The 21864-nt window shown below is 38.6% G+C and overlaps 1 protein-coding gene and 1 pseudogene across 1 annotated transcript; one reads left to right on the plus strand and one right to left on the minus strand.

Annotated features, from left to right (window-relative positions):
• Positions 1-532: 532 nt before the first annotated feature.
• LOC148019823 (DEK domain-containing chromatin-associated protein 4-like) lies at positions 533-1090 on the minus strand. The gene has a single exon (XM_087699625.1). It carries the CDS (start codon positions 1088-1090, stop codon positions 533-535), a length of 558 nt encoding a protein of 185 aa, XP_087555751.1.
• Positions 1091-10120: 9030 nt separating this feature from the next.
• Positions 10121-10867, plus strand: LOC148019824 (very-long-chain 3-oxoacyl-CoA reductase 1-like; annotated as a pseudogene).
• Positions 10868-21864: the final 10997 nt, after the last annotated feature.

Here is a 21864-nt window from a genome sequence, read left to right on the forward strand (position 1 = left end):
CATCCATCCATGATGCCAACATGTCATACATTCAGTTCCCAACAAGAAACATCCAATTCAGATCCCAAACGATGTCTGTATGACCCAAAATGCATCAAAACATGGGTCTAAAATTGACCATCTTCCTACAAATTTTCTACAGTTTTTTTGTGCCAAGCTGGAAGTACATATCAAGCTAAAGCTACAAAAATTTTCCAAAATTTCCTGAGCAAAAATCGGCCCCAAAATAACTAGTTCAACTCTGCAAGACAGTAATGCAGTACAACTTTCCCTTGAGCAAAACAGAACCCTGTACAATGATGCAAACACCCAAGAACACTGAAGGCCCTTCCATAGTCCCATTGTTGAGGTCTACTCCAAGTTTACTTCAGTACCTCTTAAAAGACATGTGCTCATTTTTTTGAAACTCCCTTACACTACTCCGGGCTTTCCTTTGCTCCAATAAAGTAATACAACTCTGTGCTCACATGCACTTGCCCCATGCATGAGCAGTCCTAGGTCAATAGTTTGCAATCAATTTCACACTGGCCAATCAGCGCCAACCAACACCTTTTGAAGGATTTTTCTTGCGCTTGTCTTTAGACAGTCCCTCTTGGAGGATCTTCTCAGTTGTCTTGTTAGGACATTCCAAAAACTCAAACAGTCTTGTAACAACATCTTCCTTCCTGGTGGTCATTTTTTGTATGTTCAAGTCTAAAAGGTCACTGATCTGTAAAAGACTTTCTTTCACACATTTATCAAGCTTTTCTTTGACTTTAGTTTTCTCCTTCTCCTCCAGACAAATCCTGAAAAGTTTTGAAAACTTGAACACCACATTTGGAATGTCTTTCAGGCAGCAACCAGAGCCTTGCTCTATCTTGAACCCTCTGGCTTTGTCTTTCTCAACAGACTCTACGGAATCAGCAAAACGGTTGATGGACTTCTTCTCACGAGCAGGCCTATTTTCCGAGAGAGGCGTGATAGGATTGTTCTTGATAAAGGAGTTGTCATGTGGTCTTCTGCTTTGGCGCTCTTTCTTCTTCCGCGGTCCCCCTTTTCCCTTGCGCTCGTTAATCACAATGCTTCCGTCCAGAGAATTCTCAGCTTCCATTGCCTGCTTTTGATCCTCTTCATTGCCACCATTTGCTCTGATACCAAATGATAAACTAAAGTGGAGGGAGTCTATGAGATGGAGCAAATTAGAGGTCAGGAGCTACATGTTTATTCTTCTTCATTCTCAGAGTTAACTACAACAAGTGGTATCCTCCAAAGATAGATACCCCCAACTTAATGACACTTTACATATGCTTCTATTTTAAATACATACATCCATAGAGTATGGCTTAGGATATGTCGTATTTATCAACATGGAAATAAGTTTTCCTTAGTCACAGATCATAAAAGTCTTAAGTGGATTTTTACTCAGCCTGATCTTAATATGAGGTAACGACGGTGGATCAAAATTTTGTAGGAGAATGGCTTTGAAATTAAGTTCAAACCTAGTAAAGAAAATGTAGTAGCAGATGCCCTTAGTCGTAAAGCCTTCCTTAATGCTCTTATCGGCTGAAGAACCATCTAGGGCAGCAACTCTAGCTACAATGGTATCAATGCCAACTAATCATATCATCGAGTTGACTAAGGATGAAGCAAATAAGGACCTAGACTACCAGTAATTATTTTGGGAAGTTCAAAATAAGGAACAAGATCCCAAACTCAAGACCAAGTATCAAGAATTCTCTACGGATGACGACGAAGGACTTGTTTATTTCAGAATGAGACTATGCATTCCTTCAAGTCGGACTCTTAAGAGGAGGATACTTTGGGAAGCATATGACTCTCCTTTTTTAGGACACCCGAGGTATGCAAAAACTATAAATGCTATCAGAAAAATCTATTACTGCCAAAGACTCAAGGGTCATGTACTTAATTATATCACTGAATGTCTAAATTTCCAAAGGGTAAAATCTAAATATGTTAAGTTACCAAGAAAACTCCAACCACTTGATATTTCCTAGATGAAATGGGATGGGTTACCTTTTGTGCAAGGAGGATATAACTCAATAATGGTAATAGTAGGCATGCTAACAAAGGTCACTCATCTTATTCCAACAAAAACCAATTACAAATCTCAGATATTGCAAGAATTTTTGTAAATGAGATTTTTAGGTTACACGAGTTACCTAAAAGGATCATCAGTGATCGTGATTCTCTTTTCACATCACATTTCTGGAAGAGTTTATTTGAAGCCATTGGAACTAAACTTTGTTTCAGGACTACTTATCATCCACAACCTGATGGGCAGACAGAAGGAGTTAATCAAGTAATTGAGGATATTTCACGCACATATTGCAACAAGGAACCTAAAAGGTGGATTCAATATCTACCCTTAGTAGAATTTGCTTATAATGCCTCCTATCATCGAAGTATTCAAATGACTCCACTTCATGCACTATATGGTCAAGATTGTCGTATACCACTTAATTTTTCCAATCCTACTATAAGGGTAGAAGCTTCGAGAAATTTTTTAGAAGAAATGGATGATCAAATCAAGATTATTAGAGAAGATATTCAAGCTTCCAAGGAGCGACAAAAGTCGTATGCTAATCTAAAAAGGCAAGAACGAATCTTCAAAGAAGGAGACATGGTCTTCGTCCGTGTCCATCCAAAGAAGAGTTCTTTATCTTTAGGAGAATTTAAGAAGCTAAGTCCAAGATATTGTGGACCCTATAAGGTTCTCAAGTGCTTAGAACCAAGCTCTTACAAGATACAATTCCTTGAGAATATTAAAACCCACAAGGTATTTCATGTTAGCTTATTGAAAGCATACATAGATAACCCTAACCATATCATTGATTATCAACAAGTTGTAATACCTAACCAAGAAGTCCTTGAGCTACAACTTGACAGAGTAATTGATGTAAGGGAGAGAAAATTGAGGAGTAGAACCCTTAGAGAATATCTCCTCTAATGGAAAGACTACCCTGAAGAGGATGCCACTTGGATTGACCATGAGTCACTATGTAACCAATATCCCCAATTTCATTCGAGACGAGGACATCTTGATTCCTCTAAGGGGGAGAGGATGTGATATCTCGATTTTGACTTAAAATCTTCCTAACTTCTCGCAAAATGGACTTGCAGAACTCTAAAATCAATAGAGAAGATCTCGAGAAAAAAAATCGAGAATCGATTCGAGTGGGTTCATCGGTCGAAACTCTTCCATTGCGATGTAAACTCAGTAGGGCCTAAGTGACAAACCCCGTGATACTCCAAGGGAGTGCTGTGCGGCATCATTTGGAAAACCTACTGATTGACTACTAAAAGGTGCACCTTGGATTGAGACTTGCAGACACCTCACAGCATGGCAAGCAAACCACACAGTCATATCTACACTATCATGAAAATTAGATAGCCATATTAAAAAGGAAAGCACATTACCAAGTGTATGACCATATTGGTCATGGAAGTGCACATGGACAAAAAGAACCACCAAGGCAAAGCGCATAGCCATATTGACAAAAAGCTAAATTGCATTGCCCAAAACATGTGGCTATAGAAAAGAAAGCAAACTACATTGCTAGCTATATGATGAAATAATATCACCTTTCAAACTAGCAGTAAACTTATAAACTTCATGTCTTAACACAAAAATGTAAGTACCAAGGATTCTAGTGATTGCCAACTGTTGTAGCTAGGTCTATGTGGAAGCTTGCAATATGATAGATGGGAAGGTACTTCAAGGTTCACTATGAGGTGACGTGAATAACAAGAAAGCTACACCTAAAATATCCCTACAAGGGTGGAAGGATATAACCTTTACAAAGAACTAGTGCTCCAAAATGAAGAAAGCCTCATTGGATATTCTCATTTTATTAGGGTTTGAAGTTGAGCAATTCCATGGAAAAGTATCAATGGGAGCATATCAAATTCTCACCAATCTCAAAGGTAGGTGAAATAATTCAAACAATGTAGAAACTCTTGTAGATTCTCAATGGAACATTGAAAGTGCATCATAATAAAAGGAAAGCACAAGAGGAAAAGAAGAACAAATTAAGATTGGAAAAAAAAATGAATTTATCTTTTGAGAAAAATTAAGAGAGCTAAAAGAAAGGCATGCTTTTTGGGCTAAGAACATGCTCAACGAGGCCAATATTAAAACAGAGTACTATAAAAAGCAAGGAGGGGAGGAAAGCATGTTGGGCTATTGTCTCTTAGACATCTTAAACCTTCCACGTTGGGTAAAAAACCATAGGTTTGAATCTCTACAAGAGAGGCTGAACCCCTAGAGGATCTTAATCTACTCTCCGTGAGGATTTCAATCATGCTACACATTTGACGATTCACAAATTATGATGTGTGCAATCTTGTGTAGCAACTTCTCCTATAGGCACCTATTTGGCTAGTATCTTCTTGTGGTCACAACAAAAATCAAGTGTAACATCCATGACAAGTCTATGCTACCCTCTAATCCCTCCTAACTTTCTCAAGCCCTTATTCCTATAAGTTAAGCCTTAGAGGTAATTCAAAGGTCCAAAAAATCTTGGAACAACTCAAGAAAATTCATGAGCACTATCATATCCTTGCTCTACCCTTAGCAATAGTAGACATGAATTTTTAGCGAGACCATTCATATATACTTGTGAAGATCATATCCCGAAGACTATATTTATGGCTCCCGAAATTTTTTTTACGAATATTTCAAAATTACTCTATGAAACTATCATTTTTCTCATTATAACAAATATTTTAAAATTATTTTCTAAATTTATCATTTTTCATGGCACAATCTAACAAAACTTTGATCATTGTAGTTCGGGCCATTAGCATCCCCATCCCAATATGCCTTAGCATCCTACAAGATTCCAAAATACTCACTAGTGGGTTGGGATCCCATGATCTTTTAGGAGATAGGTGTTTTTGATTACATGAGTGCTTGAGAAGGCAAAGGGCCAAGCGACCCTATTATATAGGATGACTTTAATGCTAGGGAAGCTTATCATGGCTCTAAGCTAATAGGTAGTGTAATCACATACAACCCAATCTTATGGGGTTGGAAGGTCATATCCTAGGCTAGACAATTGTTTTCTCTATAGGGATATGGATTTTATACTACTTCATGGAATGGTGTTTTTATATATTATCTTTTATGCAGTAAAATGTTGTTTTTCGAAGTGTTTGTCATGTGCTAGATGTTGTGTTAATGGACCCTATGTAACATGATAATAAAAGGAAGCTGATCTTTTATGTTCTAATAGTATGGCACCTTTGCTAATTAGATAAGTAAAATAAATCCCATCAAGGAACATGAGAATACCTCAATCCCAATGACCAATCATCTATGGCTAGATGGACCTAATAATTTGGGTAGCTTTTCTAAACATTAGATGGAGATATTAATACATGATCCTCCAAATTCATTAGGATATATATGAGGCTCAACTTCATTTTTGGGGGGCTAATGTGAGATGATGCCTTATGGGAAAGGGGATCAACATTTTATTCTCTTCCACTTCTCACTCTCTTTGAACCAAGTGCAATATTTTCTCTACTCTCACCTATGATAAATTGCAAAGTAATCTTTCTCAAGCAAGAATTATGTTGCCATTAGGGGTGACTTGCCTATGAAGTAGAATCGAGATTCTCATGCTCAACTAAGTCTGAGGTTTCTTGAGGGAAAATTGGGCAGTGATGTGCATGGACATAATTTTTTGTTGAATATTAGAGGAATTCTCCAAGATTATTACAACAAGACAACTCACAAGAATGCACAAACTGATTGTGATTTCTATCCTCTAGGTAGGCGAGTCCTAAGACTCCTTAGGTGAAATAAGAGCTTGTCTCAATCCCACATGGGACTTAAAGCAAATGTCCTCAGGAAGTAGAACTTATGAGAAGGTGGATCTATTGTACTGCTACACCTAGTTCCTTAATAAGGGACAAAATGTCTCAATATGGGACTTTCATGTTCAATGGTGTTACAATGATGTCCTAGGCTTCTTTACTTTCTAAAGGAGAGTGATTATAGCTATAAAGTACTCTTGGTGAGGTGTGTGTGTGTGTGCACTACTTACTTGGTGTAATCTATACCTAATTCATGTGTACTTAATACTTTTGGTGGCGTAGCCTTGAGTTGAGATGACACACAAGGTTTTTAAGGCTGCAAGTGCAACTAGAGACCCTTCGAGGTCTAGAGTTGACCAACCTTAATGTGAGTCCATCAGTGTATGTCCTTATATTTTTCTTGTAACTCCCTTTTGTCTTATGGTGCTTGCCTCAGTTTCATAGTTGGCAAAGAGTCACCTCTTTCCCACTCTAGTAGTCTTGATACCGAGTTTGAGTCTAGGGTTCTTTGGGCACGTGTTTCCTTGTGAGGCAATGCTTGGTCGTCCCAACGATGAAAACCCTAATTTTATGTGGTCTCAATCCACCAATGGGCTGATCTAGGTGTGGTGAACCCATTGTCAATTATTGCTCTCTTTTCTTACTTGCAAGGTTCCAATCCTAGTGGTGACAAGAAGCTACCTTTGCATTGCAAGTTTTGTAAGTTGTCCTTATCTTTGTCAATTGTCACTAGCTTTTCATACTTGCAAGGTTCCAATCCTAGTGGTGACAAGAATATTCTTATGGTGCACTATTTTCTATGTGTGCGAAATGGCAACTTATAAGCCATCATGTGACCTAAAGTGTACCTTAAACCATGTATAATTAGCAAAATGGACCTATATGTGGTGCAGATGTATTGCCTAGTGCAAATGGGTTGCCTTAAACTAGTGTGGAGCTCTTAAAAATGTGAGTGTAACTAGTTGGGAGCTTGATATCATATTTCAATGGAGTTCAATGCTAAGAATATTAAGAATATAAGCATTGAAATGGATAGAATGGAGAGAGACTTTCAAATTGGATTATATGGAATTGGAAATTGAAGATTACATGTCTCTTGAGTAGCTTTGGTTTTCATTCAATCTTTAGAGTAGGCTAAAGAAGAGTTTCACAACTTTTTAACATAGGGGTTCAAGACGCACACCACTACAATTCCTAGGAGTAATAAGAATATCCTATGATGTTGCAAACCACTCCCTTCCACCATCAAAGCTCCAACAATAAGAGTTGAAAAGAGACTCTAGCTTCTTCCAACATGTATCATTAGGGGGTAAGAATCATCTTCGAGTCTATGATTTGACTCTAGTAAGACCAAGCTCCGGTCCTCTTCCTAATCTTTACATGTCTTATGTATCAGTCACCACTCAAATCTTTTTGAGACATGTTGACTCTCAACCGAATGGGATCACCCTGGCAATTGTCTAAAGATTCGACTAGTAAGACCAAGCTTGAGACTGGTCATCTTCCTAATCTTTACATGTCTTATGTATCGGCCACTCAATTCTTTTTTAGATATGTTGAATCCCAACCCAATGGGAGCACCCAACTATCTAATGATTTGAGCTTTCAGTTGCTACAACATTGGAATTATAATCAATGATGCAAATATATGACCATTTAGTAGTAAGGGGAGACATGTAATCAAGCCAACATGAATCTTATAATTGATTTGCTCCAAATGTGTGTGTGACTAGAGCAAAAAAAAGTGAGACGAGCAGACACCCTTGTCAAATGGATCTTTTCAGTTCAAATGGAATAGTTAAATAACCATTTATGCTAATTATAGATGCATCATTAGAAAAAAGGGTATGGATCATCATTTTGCAAAAAATCTACTTGAAACCACACCATTGTAATACCATCAAGATGAACTCCCAAGTGATCCTGTCATACCCTTTATCTACATTCATGTTTATTACATAATAGCCCCTACTAATCTGCATTGTTCTATCCCAATAACAATATTGAGGATAACATCATGGATTTTACTAGAATAAATAAGGTCACACTAAGCCTTGTTGAGTGCCTTGGGTGTATTGGATTCTTAAACCCATTGGCTTAGCCATCAACTTGTATGGGTAAGGCATCAACTTATATAGAATCAACTCAACAAGGATAAGCATCGTTGAGTACCCTAGGCAAGATACCCTCAACAAGGATAAGCGTATGGGTAAGTCCTACCTAAGGTTAGAGGAAGATGCCAAAATGGAAACCCTAAGAATTATATTCTCCCGCTCCAGCTCCCCCCCCCCCCCCCCCCCCCCCCCAATGTGCTGCACCTCATCTACTTTGCAAGCTCCTACTAGCTATCACATTGCAACCAGCTGCATACATGATCTGCTTGTTGTTGTGACTACTCACTCTTCCTCTCGGGCTTCCAGCTAACTGATACTGCGTAGATTGTGCACCATGCACTGGTGTGGTGCTTCCAGCTTGGTCTTCCTCAGCTGCTGCAGGCGCATGCTTCCAGCTAACTGTGCGTGATTACTCAGTAGTACTCTTTCTCTTAGGCTTAGTGTAATATATATTGGCGGGTGGCGGCCTATTCAATATCGCCTCTGCTAGCTTGATCTTATTGGCGGGCGGCGGCCTTGTTCGACTTTATTTTGCCCGTTTGCAGGTACGTGCCCCGTTAACGTTCGTCCTGTTCTTTATTGATGCCCGTTTTTGCAGGTCGGACGTCGTGCCTTGTTCATCCTGTTCTACTTTGTTGATGCTCGTTTGCAGGTTGTTGCCCTGACGACGTTCGTCCCGTTCTTTATTGATGCGGCGGCCTGTTCTGACGTACTGATACGGCGCCCTGTACTTTGTCATCTGCAGCGTGCTTATCCACACGCAATGTTTTAAATATAGCATGTACTTATCCACACACAATGTTTTAAATATAGTAGGCGCCTCAGCTGTCTGTTCATCAGTACCTGCAGCTACAGTCGTTGGTTCACTGCGGATCAGCTGGTTGGGGACTCCAAGTGTTTAGGGCTCGAAGGCACATAGTACAAGCACACTATCCTTGCACATAGGAACCCGCCACCTCTGAGCACATATTTAGTGCTCTTTCACTTTGATTGTGGAGAAAGCGAGCCGCTTAGGTGAGGGATTACAGCAAAGAGCTCCTCATATTTAGTGGCTAGATGTTGCAAGAAGGGCTAGTTTCATGTAGGTGCAGTAGATTGACTTGTAGAGGGGGGACTCCATAATCCAAGAAGGTTGCTGAAGAAGAGAAGGCTCTTGCAGATGATATAGAGGTGGCCATTCCCCTATGTTTGGAGGTTGCAGCACGTGAGGAGAACAATGAAGAATGGGATCAATTGGGTGGTTTGAAATTGTGCATGTAAGCATCATTGGCCTTGTAAAAATGTGATGTATGAAAGAGTATCTAAACATGTTATGCATGAATTTTTTATATTTTTATTGTATAAATGACTTTTGTTAATGTACTATACTTTGAGGTATCTCGCTAGTAATTCCTCTAAGCTGGAATGCAGCCTACAGATTTTCATTGTTAGATTTGTAGGAGGAAGTACATGCTTAGAGTTCATGTTATTCTTTAATGCTATACCTCTTATTTTATAGGATATATTATAAGAAATGCATGCTAATGATTCCATGATTAGATTATCTATAAGGTATGCTTGAATATTAGTAACACGAGCTACATTGTAAAATGTGTTTCAAGCAAAGTCATATATTAATACTCCAAAAGCAAACACAACCTAATGGAAATTTTGTACAAAAGGTGCATAATCATTAGCTATACAATACAAATTCCTAGATATTGAATACATGCTTTGTGTAAGTGCCATTTATATATTGCTTAGTATTGGTTTTGTTAGAATCTTCAAACAATGCATCCCTTAGTATCATTATATTGGCCCCTCATCATCACTATTTTAAAGCCCTTCATTTCCAAAATTCTTCTCAATGTAGAACAAGAAGGATTCACGTATTCTTTGCCAATCTTAAAGCCTAAATGCTAGCTAATCATTAGCTATAGCCATGTTACATATAGAGAGAGGAAAATAAAGAGTCAAGAATGCCATGTAAACAAGAGTTACGATCCTTTCAAAACATGGTATAAGAAAGGTCAATTAAAAATTTTCAAAGACAAAGGAAGTTAGCATTTGTTGTATGATTTTGAAGTTGACCTTTTTGACAGCTCAGTAAGAGACATTTAGTCCCTTCGAATACCCCTCCCCTCCTTTTGGCCCTTGCAATATCCTGGTTGTTGTGTCACTCCACACTAGTGTGCATCTCTCTCGCTATGTCTCCTAGGCCGTCATCATCGGGAGGCTACACAGATCGCATCAGCTATGGCTTATGCTTCCAACTCACCGCCTCCTCAACCTTGTCCTCATTGGTCACTTGCAGGAGAAGCTCAAAACCCTAGCATCTCACCTGAAGACTAAGTACATATCAGTGTAGGTGCAATTTGTGGTGGTGGATTTTCTGAATCCTAACCTTAACATGGGGCTCTCCAGGGTGGACACCATCGTCGACCTTAATGTGGGGATCTTGATATGCAATAACGCAGGGTAATGTTATCCATATGCACACTTCTTCCATGAGGTCGATGCAAAGCTGACTGCGGACCTCATATGTGTGAATGTACCTCATACATGTGAATGTGGAAGCAGTTGATTGTACTTCTAGGCATGCTCAATCGTAAGCATGGTGCCATTGTGAACCTTAGGTCTGGAGTTGCGTCAATGCTGGTGTCACCCCCCCCCCCCTATGCAGTATATATATAATGGAACCAAAGGGTACAGTGCTTCTGTCTTTGTGTGCATCAAGAGTAAGTCTCTTGCATGTGAAATTCTTCTGCATGTGTTGGTAATGAGTAGGCAAGTATGGAAAAGGGGCTGCCCATAAGTTGGGTTGTCTCTGGTTATCATCTAATGTCTGATTATGCAGGTGCATTGAGAAATTCTCTAGAAACTTGTATGTGGAGTACAAGCATAGTGGAGTTGATGTGCAGGTTCAAGTGTGCTCCTTCTCTTACTTAGACTAAAATACGAATAGTATATTGTTGAGGTACCATGTATGCCACTATGAGTAGCTACCTTGTTCAATTTTCTTTAAGATCATGGGCTTGGGGTGGCAATGAATTTTTTGTTGATGCAGTTTGCAAAAATTTCTTTTTCTCTAAAGTTACTAGTATTTGAAAGCCACATGAGAGTAAGATAAGAAGCCCAAATATTGACAATTGCTTTCATGCTTGACCAGAAATAGGCTATGGGAAAGGTAGAAATGTGTATGTGTTTCTTAATTAGGCTAGACACATACTTACTCTTCCCTTGATAGCTTTGGTTTTGCTAATGGTTGGTTCCCATTATCTTCTTGTGTCTATAGCTGGCTTCTAAGCCTTTGATAAACTGTTGGATTAGAAGTAATGTTTAAGCGCATGTAATAAGTACCGGTCAATTTTGGTTTCTAGCTCTTGCAAGATGTATGTGGGAAGCTACCTTAAGATGATCAAATATGAAATGCCAAAGGATCATGACACAAAGGAAGTAACCACAAATGCTCAGGTGAGAGTTTTAAGAATTGTTCTTGTCCTTTTCTTCAACATGGTTTTTTTAGTAGTGGATCTAATTTGAAGAGATGCAAATTTGAGCTGATTCTTGCAAGGACAAGTTTTGTAGTCAAATGTCTACGTGCATCAAAAGTGGTGGTTTTGCTGGTCTACTTCAAAGAGGTAAGAAAGAGATCATTTGCTCCATTTATGAAGGCAAACCACAACAACTACTTGAAGGAAGAGAGAAGACGAGGAGAAGACATTCAACTTGCAATTGCAAATGAAGACAACTTGTAACCAAGTTGGGTTTGCCATGTACTTTCTTGCTTAGGGGTGGTCTACTAAAATTTTTTAGTGAGTATGTTTGCTCCAATCATGCATTGAATTGTGTTTGAAAGTTTAGAGCATATCTTTCCTCTCTCAATACTAAGTGGTAAACTTCATATAGTTTATGAAGTGGTTTGAAAAAACTTTTATGTTGTTATGGTTTCTTGGCTACATGTTGATAGGGCCTTTCCCCACTATTTTGGAGCTTGTGGTAGAATATTAGCAATTGAGAAGGCCATATACGTACATGGTCGTACTAAAGCCTTATGCTAAGAAAATAGATATTCACAGGGGTAGCAAATTTCTTGTTGACATTCTCATATTGGTTTTGCTAGGAAAGAAACATTTACATTGGAAACAACTTAAGAATATGTGTGCTAAATATGATTCACTTGCAAACACAAAAGAGATTTGGAGTATGGAGTCATGAAATGCTTGAATTGCAGGATATATACAATATGGGTGTGGACAACATGCCTTAACATATTATGAATAGATGCAACTTCAAGGTCTCTTCACCTTTGCTTGTGCCTTCAAAGCATGTGGTGCTAGAAAAAGGATAGTATTGATGGCATTGCATTGGTTGATAGGCATGTGAAATGTGCTTTACTTGTAATAGCACAATAAGTTTTTGATCAACTTCTAGTCCAAGAGGTGGTTTTATGGACCTCCCTAATAGCAGGACATGCGCCACATATCTAGTAAAGTTTGATTTTTCCTATATTGGACTCTTTCTAATTATGTGAAAATCTAAAGTCTAGCAAATTCTCTTTTTTATCCTACATAGTAAGTGGTTTAGAGTTTCTTGTGATTGGGTGGCAATGGGAGCCGCAAGGTGATCAATGTGATTGTTGGTGGCCTGTGTGTGGCTCGAGGTGATCTTGTGGATAATACCACTTGAATTGGTGTGGCTAGCTCCAAATTAGGGTGATATGGTTTGGGGTGGTATTGAGTGTTGCGAATAGGCTGAGTGGCTCTCAGTGTGGTGTGCACACGATGTGGCCGTCAGGCTGATACCTCTTGGGATGGTGGTCCTATATTGGTAAGACCCGAGTCAATTGGAAATAGAATTGCTCACATGATTGACAAGTAGTTGCAGTGAGTGTAGGTGGTCATGGTTGATTGTTAAACCTGGGATTGATTAAAAAATAGTTCGTCTCGAGGTGATGTGACTTGAGGTGTCCACTCGAGGTGGACAACTCGAAGTGGTGGTCACAACACCATGTAGTGGCTCAGGGTAAGCATAAGATGGCGCATGATATGAGTCTTGCGATGTTGAACTCGAGATGCTGTGAGTCTTCTGAATACTCTAGGTGGTCAACTGCAAGTACTCGAGATGCTCGAAATAGTAGAGGTGGTGGGAGATGGTTGAACAACTGTGACACGAACTTCAGGCGTAGTAGAACAACCAGACGAGATCTACTTGAGTTGATCTGCTAGTGAATCAGCTCAAGATAAGTAAGTAGGAGATATCAAGTAGAGGTGGGCTTTAGGTAAGTTAACCAACTTGGGCTAGTGTCACTAGTGGTAAGCTACAAGAGGTCACTATAGGTGGAAATATCAACCAATTCAAGCATGTGTTGACACTAGAGGCAAGTGAGATGGGATTAGAAGTGAGTTGAAACTCAAGATAGATGAGAGTATGCAAGCTCAAGGTAGTAGAGTGTATGAACTAGAGGTAAGTGGAGTTTCAAACTCGAGGGAAGCAAGGTGGAGTCCAACTTTAGCTAAGCATCCAACTCAAGGTAAGTATCAATGGGTTTGAATCCAAGGCACAACCAATAGGAGGTAGTAGGCCTCTCAAGGTAAGTTGGATATGTCGAGCAACTCAAGATAAGTGATAAGATAGTGAGATCTTTGCAAAGTGTCAAGGTAGGTTGCAAGGCAGACCAAGTGTCAAATGCCCCCCAAAGGTAAGGGGAGTTCCTAATGTCAAGGATCGCATGGTGGGGGGGCTTGCTTGAGGTGTTGCACCAAACACATACTGTATATACAAGAGGAAGCTCACGCAAGAACACAAGAAGAGAGATGGAAGCCAAAACGTTCTCTTGCTGGTTTCTTCTTCTTCTTCCACACACAATACAATATACACAAAGTATAGATAAGATACAACATAAAGGAAAGTTGCCTACTAAGTCAAATAGTACATAACTGACTATACTAATCTACTAGTACTATAACTATGCCAATTGTAGGTAGGTGCAACAAGCTAAATATAATAAGTGATAAGTCACTGGTAATATGAGGATCATAATGACTACCAATGTGCTAAGTGTAGATATGCGGACCCATCTAGCCAGGAGGTCCATCATCAATGTCCACACGTATTGAGCTTGCCATCTCAACACTCCCCCTCAAGCTCAACTGTATCTTTGCAATTCCAAGTAAGCTTTGAAACTTTCAAAGCTTCTTTGCACCCAATGTCTTTGTGAAAATGTTAGCTATTTGATCCTGTGTGCTGACATATACCAAGTCAATCTCTCCTGCAAGTACCTTCTCTCTCACAACATGGTAGTGCACTTCAATATGTTTTGTCCTAGCATGGAACATTGGGTTCCTAGCTAGCTGTATGTTGCTCATTTTATCACAGTGAATAAGAATTGGACCATCTCCCTGCATATCCAAATCACCTAATAACTTTTACAACCATACCACCTTGTATGATGCCATAGCAATACCTCTATACTCAGCCTCTTTACTCAATAAAGCAATTGTAGGCTGCTTTTTGTTGCCCCAGGTAACTGTTACACTACCAAGGAAAAACATGAGTCACTGGTAGACCTTCTATCTAACATACTACTAGCCCAAAAGCATCTGTGTATCCAAACATGTGTGCATCCTTACCTACCTCATAAAAAAGTCCATAATAATGTAAAGTAGACTTCACATACCTCAATATACATCTAAGTGCATCCAAATAAGGCCTTCTAGGCATCTACGTAAAGACTGACTGACAAGGCCAATAGCATAGCTCAAGTTTGGCCTTGTGATAGTCATATAAATCACACTCCCTACTATTCACTTGAACATAGTAGGGTCTTCTATCTCATGCACAACATCACCACTCAACTTCACATTTTGCTCCAATGGTACTGAAAAAAGCTTACATGTTGTCATACCATACTTGGATAACATATCCAAGCCATATTTCCTTTAGAACAACCATATATCATCATTACATTTTATCACCTCAATATGAAGAAAGTACCTCAACTCATCCAAATCCTTCATCTTAAACTTCTTCTTTAAAAGTCATTAACTTCAGTAATCCCACTATCACTATTACTTGTAATAATCAAGTCATCCACACAGATGACTATGATGACCAAACCTACATCTCTCTTTCTCACATAAAGTGAGTGATCAACATCAGAAATATCAAAGCCAATATTGACAAGATACTCTTCGATCTTGTTAGACCATGCCTAGGTTCTTGCTTAAGCCCATAGAGCGCCTTCTTTAACTAGTACATATATGTGGGGTGCTCTAAATCCTCATAACATGATGGATGCTCCACAAATACCTACTCTTGCAATTCACCATGCAAGAAATCATTCTTGACATCCATTTGCTACAAACTTTAACCTTTGCCTACTGCCAAAGAAATCATACATCTAACAATTGCCATCCTAGCATTTGAGCTAAATGTTTGTTCAAAATTTATGCCATATATTTGAGCCTAGTCTTATACCTGCTAACCAAACCATATGCATTATGATTGATTTTATAAATCCACTTATAACCTATAGCTTTCTTGCCCTTAGGCAAAGATACCAAATCCCAAGTCTTATTGGTTTCTAATGCAGTCATTTCCTCATCCATTGCTACATCCCAATGACCATGACCAACAACATCCTCAAAACAAGTGGGCTCAACATCATTAACAACCTTCACAAATATAAGCATAATGGTGAGCTGCATAACCTTCAAAACTAAATCTTTTAACATGGTATCTAACCCTGCTAGACCTACGTACCATTGGATCAGTTAATGGAGACTTTACATTGCCATGTGCTCTCTTTTGTACACGTGGTGTCTTGATTGACTTCGAGAGATAAGGAAAATCTAGCATGGATATGAGCTTCTCATCCCAAAAAGATCTTTTCATAAGGTTGTTCAGGAAGTCATGCAAGACTTGGAACTGAAAGGAATGAGAAGATTTTGGGCACAAGTGCGGGATGGCCCACCAACAAGAAGATGGACTACTACAGCTATGGAGGCCCTACAAACGGCTGCAGAGGGGTTCCTCATCGACTTGTTTGATGATACACAACAAGTGGTCATCCATGCAAAGTGCATCACAAACACAAATAAAGACATGAAATTTATCGTTCGGCTTTGACATGGTAAGGGGACTCCTCCATAGATTATGAGATTAATTATGCAAGGTTTTGTAATGAGCGTTATAACACCATAGCATCTTGGAATGCCAAAATTTTTTGTATACTCTGCCACATTGGAACACACACACACACACACACACACACACACACACACACACACACACACACATAATAACTCATGCGATGTGTATGGAATTCAAATAATTGAGTAAAGCTATTTTGTTTTATTTTTGAAACGTACGACTTTTAATTTTTATTTAATGTACACACGCATTGAAAGTAGCGATACATATGGATACGAGTTACATTGTTGCTTATGCACAATCACAAGTACAGTACTACGCGTTGACATAATTTAATTGGATTATGTTAATGTATGCGAATGTCTCATTCACGTACCACACATTATTGTCACACTTACATGAACCACACATTTATTCAATAAATATTTATTTATAGAGACAAAGTAAAATATCTTATATTCATCAAGAAAAATACATGCGATGGCTGATCGTGATGGCAGATACAAAAGGCTAATAGCCAACAAGAACTCTTATTCGTTCCTTGGCTTTTTCATCGGTGGAGAGGAGGGGCTAGCTTCCGATGAAAATAGAAGTTTCTTCTTTGCTTCAAAAATGACACGCTCCCCCTTCAGCTCTTTCTCTAGGAGAAGCGGATCTAACACTTTAGCAAGGTCACCTAATGTAGCAAGCACACACATTGCTCCACCACGTGTTTGGTCAAACAAGTAAAGAAGCTTTGACCGCTTGATTAGCACCACCTTCTCCAAGCTAAATGTCACAAGTATCACTCAAAAATGTCCCAAACTTGGTCAAAGATCGAATTTTCATGATTGTTTCTTGTCCTCGTGGTGAGCACTTCTTATAAAAGACCACCAAGTCTGTTGCCAATGTACTCCTTCAGAGCTGAATCCTTCCATTGATCCGCATGCCGAGCTCCTCCTTGCCTTGATGCAAACTCATCTATATACAGTATGTCCCGAATAACAAAGTTAAATCAAACAATATATTTAGCAACCAACCTAGAGTTATCAGAAAGCAGTGAAACTTGATGGTAGGGTGCATCGGGTCGTGACGCCAGACTTCGGACAAGGCAGCTACAGGCATCATTTTTTGCCAATATTTCACCAATGGACTCTGGGCGACCCAGTGCACCCTACCATCAAGTTTCGTTGCATAAAAATATATAGTAGTTAGAAATCTCACCTTCTCCAGATCATCTTATATCTTCATTTTCTCGTGTGTTAGTGAGGCACCTCTTTGGGCAAAGGGATCTACAAACTCCTTAGTAGGAAGCTAGGGCCTTGGTATAGATCATGTTGTAGTGCTTCAAATTCAGCATCCGGAACAAGGTAATCTTCTTCAACCCAAGTAATATGCTCTTGTGCTGCTATGATAACACTCACTATATCTAAGCTTGTGCTATCATATCTTCCAATTTCTTCCATTATCGAATGCATATCCATGTAATCATAATCGATCAGGTCTTCCATCGATTTGATAGAAGCAAGTATTGTACACTATTTACTTCAATGGGCGTCAAGGAGGCAATATTGGGTTTGTCGACTTGTGGCTGTTTTGAAGAAGATGGTACCATGAGAGCCAACCCTTGCTCTACCACCACCTGATGTTCCTCTTCAACATTTATGAGCTCTTCAATTTGTTCTTCTCTCGTGTATGTGATAGCAACAACATGTGGAGTTTTATCTTCATCGCTCTCCTCCTCTAGGGGTGTATCCAATGCAAGGAGGTAAATTGCCAATGCGCAATCACACTCCACGAGATCCAAAGGTGTTGTACCTGGTGCACTGCCCATGGGAACAATGCATACTTTGTGCGAATGATCCACATGGGCCAAACACCTATTCACCACTTTTTGGTTATTATTCCTTGCCTAAAATACCATGAGCTGTTCCATAGGCACCCAAGTCATATCGAATCCCTTGATGGAGTCAGTACAGGTAGCAATGGTGCTCACAAAGTCTTCCAAAACCTGAAGGGGGGGATCCATCGATGAGAGCACACTTTCAAGGTTGAAGTTCTTAGAGAAAACCTGAAATATCTCGTCGCCCTGGCTGACAAAGATAGTCTCGTGGATCCACTCGTCAAAGTGTGTGCGAGTATCCATCGTAGCAAGTAGGAGGGATGTGGTGGATATAAAGAGATGAAGAGAGAAAGTGTGAAATGAAACAATAACTGAACTAGTTCTATCTTAATACCTTAAGTTTTAAACCGTTAATGATTGTTCACATATGATATTTAGTTATGGCTTTACTTATGCTTTGTAAAGTTTACATGCATATGTAAATGTGTTGATGTGGAAAGTGTATAGCGAGTGTATGATTTTGCATCAATACCATAATTTTTAAATATTGCAAGTTTGCAAGCGATAATATTCTATTGGCCAAAAAAATTTGAAAATTTACAAGTGTTGGATATTACAACTTGTGGTGTTTGGATTTTTAGGGAGACTCTACAATTTCTAATATATGTGGAGCCACACACTTTCCACTGGTAACAATATCCTCAACTTAGCTTCAAATTTTCCTACCATCTAGTTTAAAATAGAAGCTAACATGTGGATTTTGCATTAACATTGTAATTTCTTGGCACATTATAGTCAAGGGCCAATCATCCTCCATTTGCAACACTTGGGGCTCGCGGCCCTCACAAATGACCGTAACATCCACAACTGCACTTTCACGGGTGTCTTGATCAATGCACAACCATTTACCCTTGAGCATCTTCCATCTACGATACTTGAACACTAGGCATAAAGTTTATCGTGTGACAAAGTACCTATAATTGGAAAGGAAAGTTAGCCGATCCATCCCAAAGTAAGATAATAGTCAACTAAGAGAGAAAAATTTTACCTAAAATCCATGTCCCTTGTTGTGACTCGACACTCCACTATGTCAGGACTGTGAGCCATTTTTTATATCCAAGTTTTGCCTAGAATCCTTGTTGCATAATCCTCCGATGTACTTTTTATGACGTACGTGCTTTTGGTACGTCTCAAACCCTTACATTCCTTGAACATATATGCAAAAATTGCAATTGGCATGAACTAGCTTAGATGTATATTCTTTGAGCTGGTCCTTGGCTTCATAGAGTTCAATATGTCTACTGAAATTTTTGTGCTACACATGTGCAAAATGTCACTACTACATAATGGCCATTCTATGCTATTGAGATTCAATATGTGTATAGACTCAAGGGTTCCATATTCTCGACTCCCCTTGGGCAATATGTACTTGGAGTAAAAAAAAACAAGGTCATCTGTGAGCTGCTTAGCTATATGCCCCTCAAAGACCAATCTATCAATTTTGAGGCAGTAACACTTAAAAGAACCTGTGAAACTCTCGACATTTTGCCACTCACAGTAATCTGAAGGGTATACATCTATAAATACGAGACAATTAGTTACATAGATATCATGAAATTTCTCATTCTCAATGAGTTGCAAATACTTATTGTTTGCAATGTTTCATTGAAAGGGAACAATGGGTGCAATATGTATTTGTTTTTACATGAATACATGTTGTACAAACACCTCTGTTACAAGGTGAGAATCAACATTCCTTTGTTTGAGAGTTAAAATTTTACCCTTCTAGTGCTTTGATACATTTGCAATTGCAAATGCTTTTACCCTGAAAGCTCCCTTCATACTTGGACGCATATGTACCCAAGACGAGCAATGATACGTATCAATGATCCAATTCCCTTCTTCATCTTTTCTATTGCGTACTTCTATCGAGAGAATGCTTGTTCTTCTCTCATGCATTATAACCTAGGCATTAGATGTAAAGAAGTATGTATTAACCCCTAAATAATAAGCATTTTAAGTCTGTCTAGTAATCACCAATATGCCATACAAATCAACATGGCATTAAGAGATGTTTAAGGTTTTGTAAATAGACACAAACATCGATATCAAAATGCATGTGGATATGTATAGATTTAATTTCAAGGCATCACTTTAATCATACCATTTACATAAAATATAATGAAAAGAATAGCACAAGAATACTCAAAGAATTTTGCCAAAATAAATTTTATTATAATGAATAGGAGTCTGATTTGACTCAATACATTGTATAAAACGTGGGTATTATAGAGTAGTTATTACAAGGATAGCAGCCACATGGCATGCAAATCTTAATAAAAACATTGGATTGGCACCTAAGATATTCTATGACTCAACACATTGTACGTTATATGGATGATATGATACAAGAGTTTCATGGATCATTGCCAATTGGCATGGACACACATGACCAATAAAGTAGAGGATTTTTGAACCATCAACTTCCAACAGATCCATATCATCCAGCATAAAGGAATCACTCACCATATCAAAATAGTCGATCGAGAATTATGCACTTCACCTAAACCTTATACAATACCTGCATGTACAAAAAAATACTTGCATGAATCTCTTTTAACAAAAATACTTGCACGAATCCCTTTTAACAAAAAAATATCTAGATAACTGCATGAATAGAAGCAATACAAAATAGGGCCAATTTACCTATAAGCTGATCTGCCGAAGATAAGATTGAATCGTTGCTGATCAAAACCCATTGCAAATGATGGACAAAAGAAAAAATCAATCCTATCAAACATAAAAGCCACTAATTAAATGAATAAAATTTGCCACTACAAAATATGGGAGATTTACCCGTAAATTGAGCTTCAGAATCTCTGCTCTACCTTGTGTTAAGTGCTGCAACAACAATTGATCCTTAAGTTAGAACTAGCATCAAACCCTATTGTAAATATAGTAGAAAATGAAAAATGCAAAGAGGAAGAAAGAGAGAGTGTATGAGTATGCAGGAGAGAGAAAGAAATGAGCACCTATCCAATCTTGCCCAAATTGATCTCTGCAAAAGACAATAGCAAGAGTTAGTATTTACATGAAGGTATACTAAAAAAAACAGTAGAAAAGAGGAAACACACACACACACACACACACACACACACACACACACACACACATATATAGAGAGAGAGAGAGATAAGAACTTATGCAATGTCACCCAAAATGATCTCTATAATGAAACAACAACAAAGGTTAGAACTAACATCATGTTGTATTGAAAAGATAGCAGAAAAGAAAAACCAAACAGAGAGAGAGAGATTAACACCTTTATCTTGTGCTCCAAGTAAACTCTGCAAGAAAACAACAATTAGAACCAACATCAAATTCTATTGAAAACACAACATAAAAGAGAAACAACACACACACACACACACACACACACACACACACACACACACACACACACACACACACACACACACACACACACACACACACACACACACACACACACACACACACACACACACACACACACATATATATATATATATAGAGAGAGAGAGATAAGCACCTATGCCTCCTGCTCAAAACAACCTCTGCAATAAAACAATAATAACAGTAAGAAATGACATCAAACCCTATTGAAAAAATAACAAACAAGAGAAAATGCAAAGAGAGATGGGTACCTGTGTTTTGTGCAAAATTTAGAGCTTCATAGAGAAGAAAATGCAGAGGTAAACAGAATGCTCAAAACCCTAATTACTCTCACTAGGGAACTTCAATGGAGATGAAAATTCACCAGTATAGAGAAGAGAGGGAAAGTGGTATGTTGCTCAACTTTTGGGTTAAACTGATTTCATGAGAGGAAAAAAATCAAAATTGAAAATTCTCCAAAAAAGGAAAAAAATACGAGGTGAGAGAAACTCAAATTTTGTATATTATTCATTCTCCCTTTTTTAAAATCCCCCACTACTC

Source organism: Lygodium microphyllum, chromosome 19 (assembly GCF_053477565.2).
Source record: "Lygodium microphyllum isolate KBCC chromosome 19, Lygodium_microphyllum_v1.1.10, whole genome shotgun sequence".
Classification (NCBI taxonomy): domain Eukaryota; kingdom Viridiplantae; phylum Streptophyta; class Polypodiopsida; order Schizaeales; family Lygodiaceae; genus Lygodium; species Lygodium microphyllum.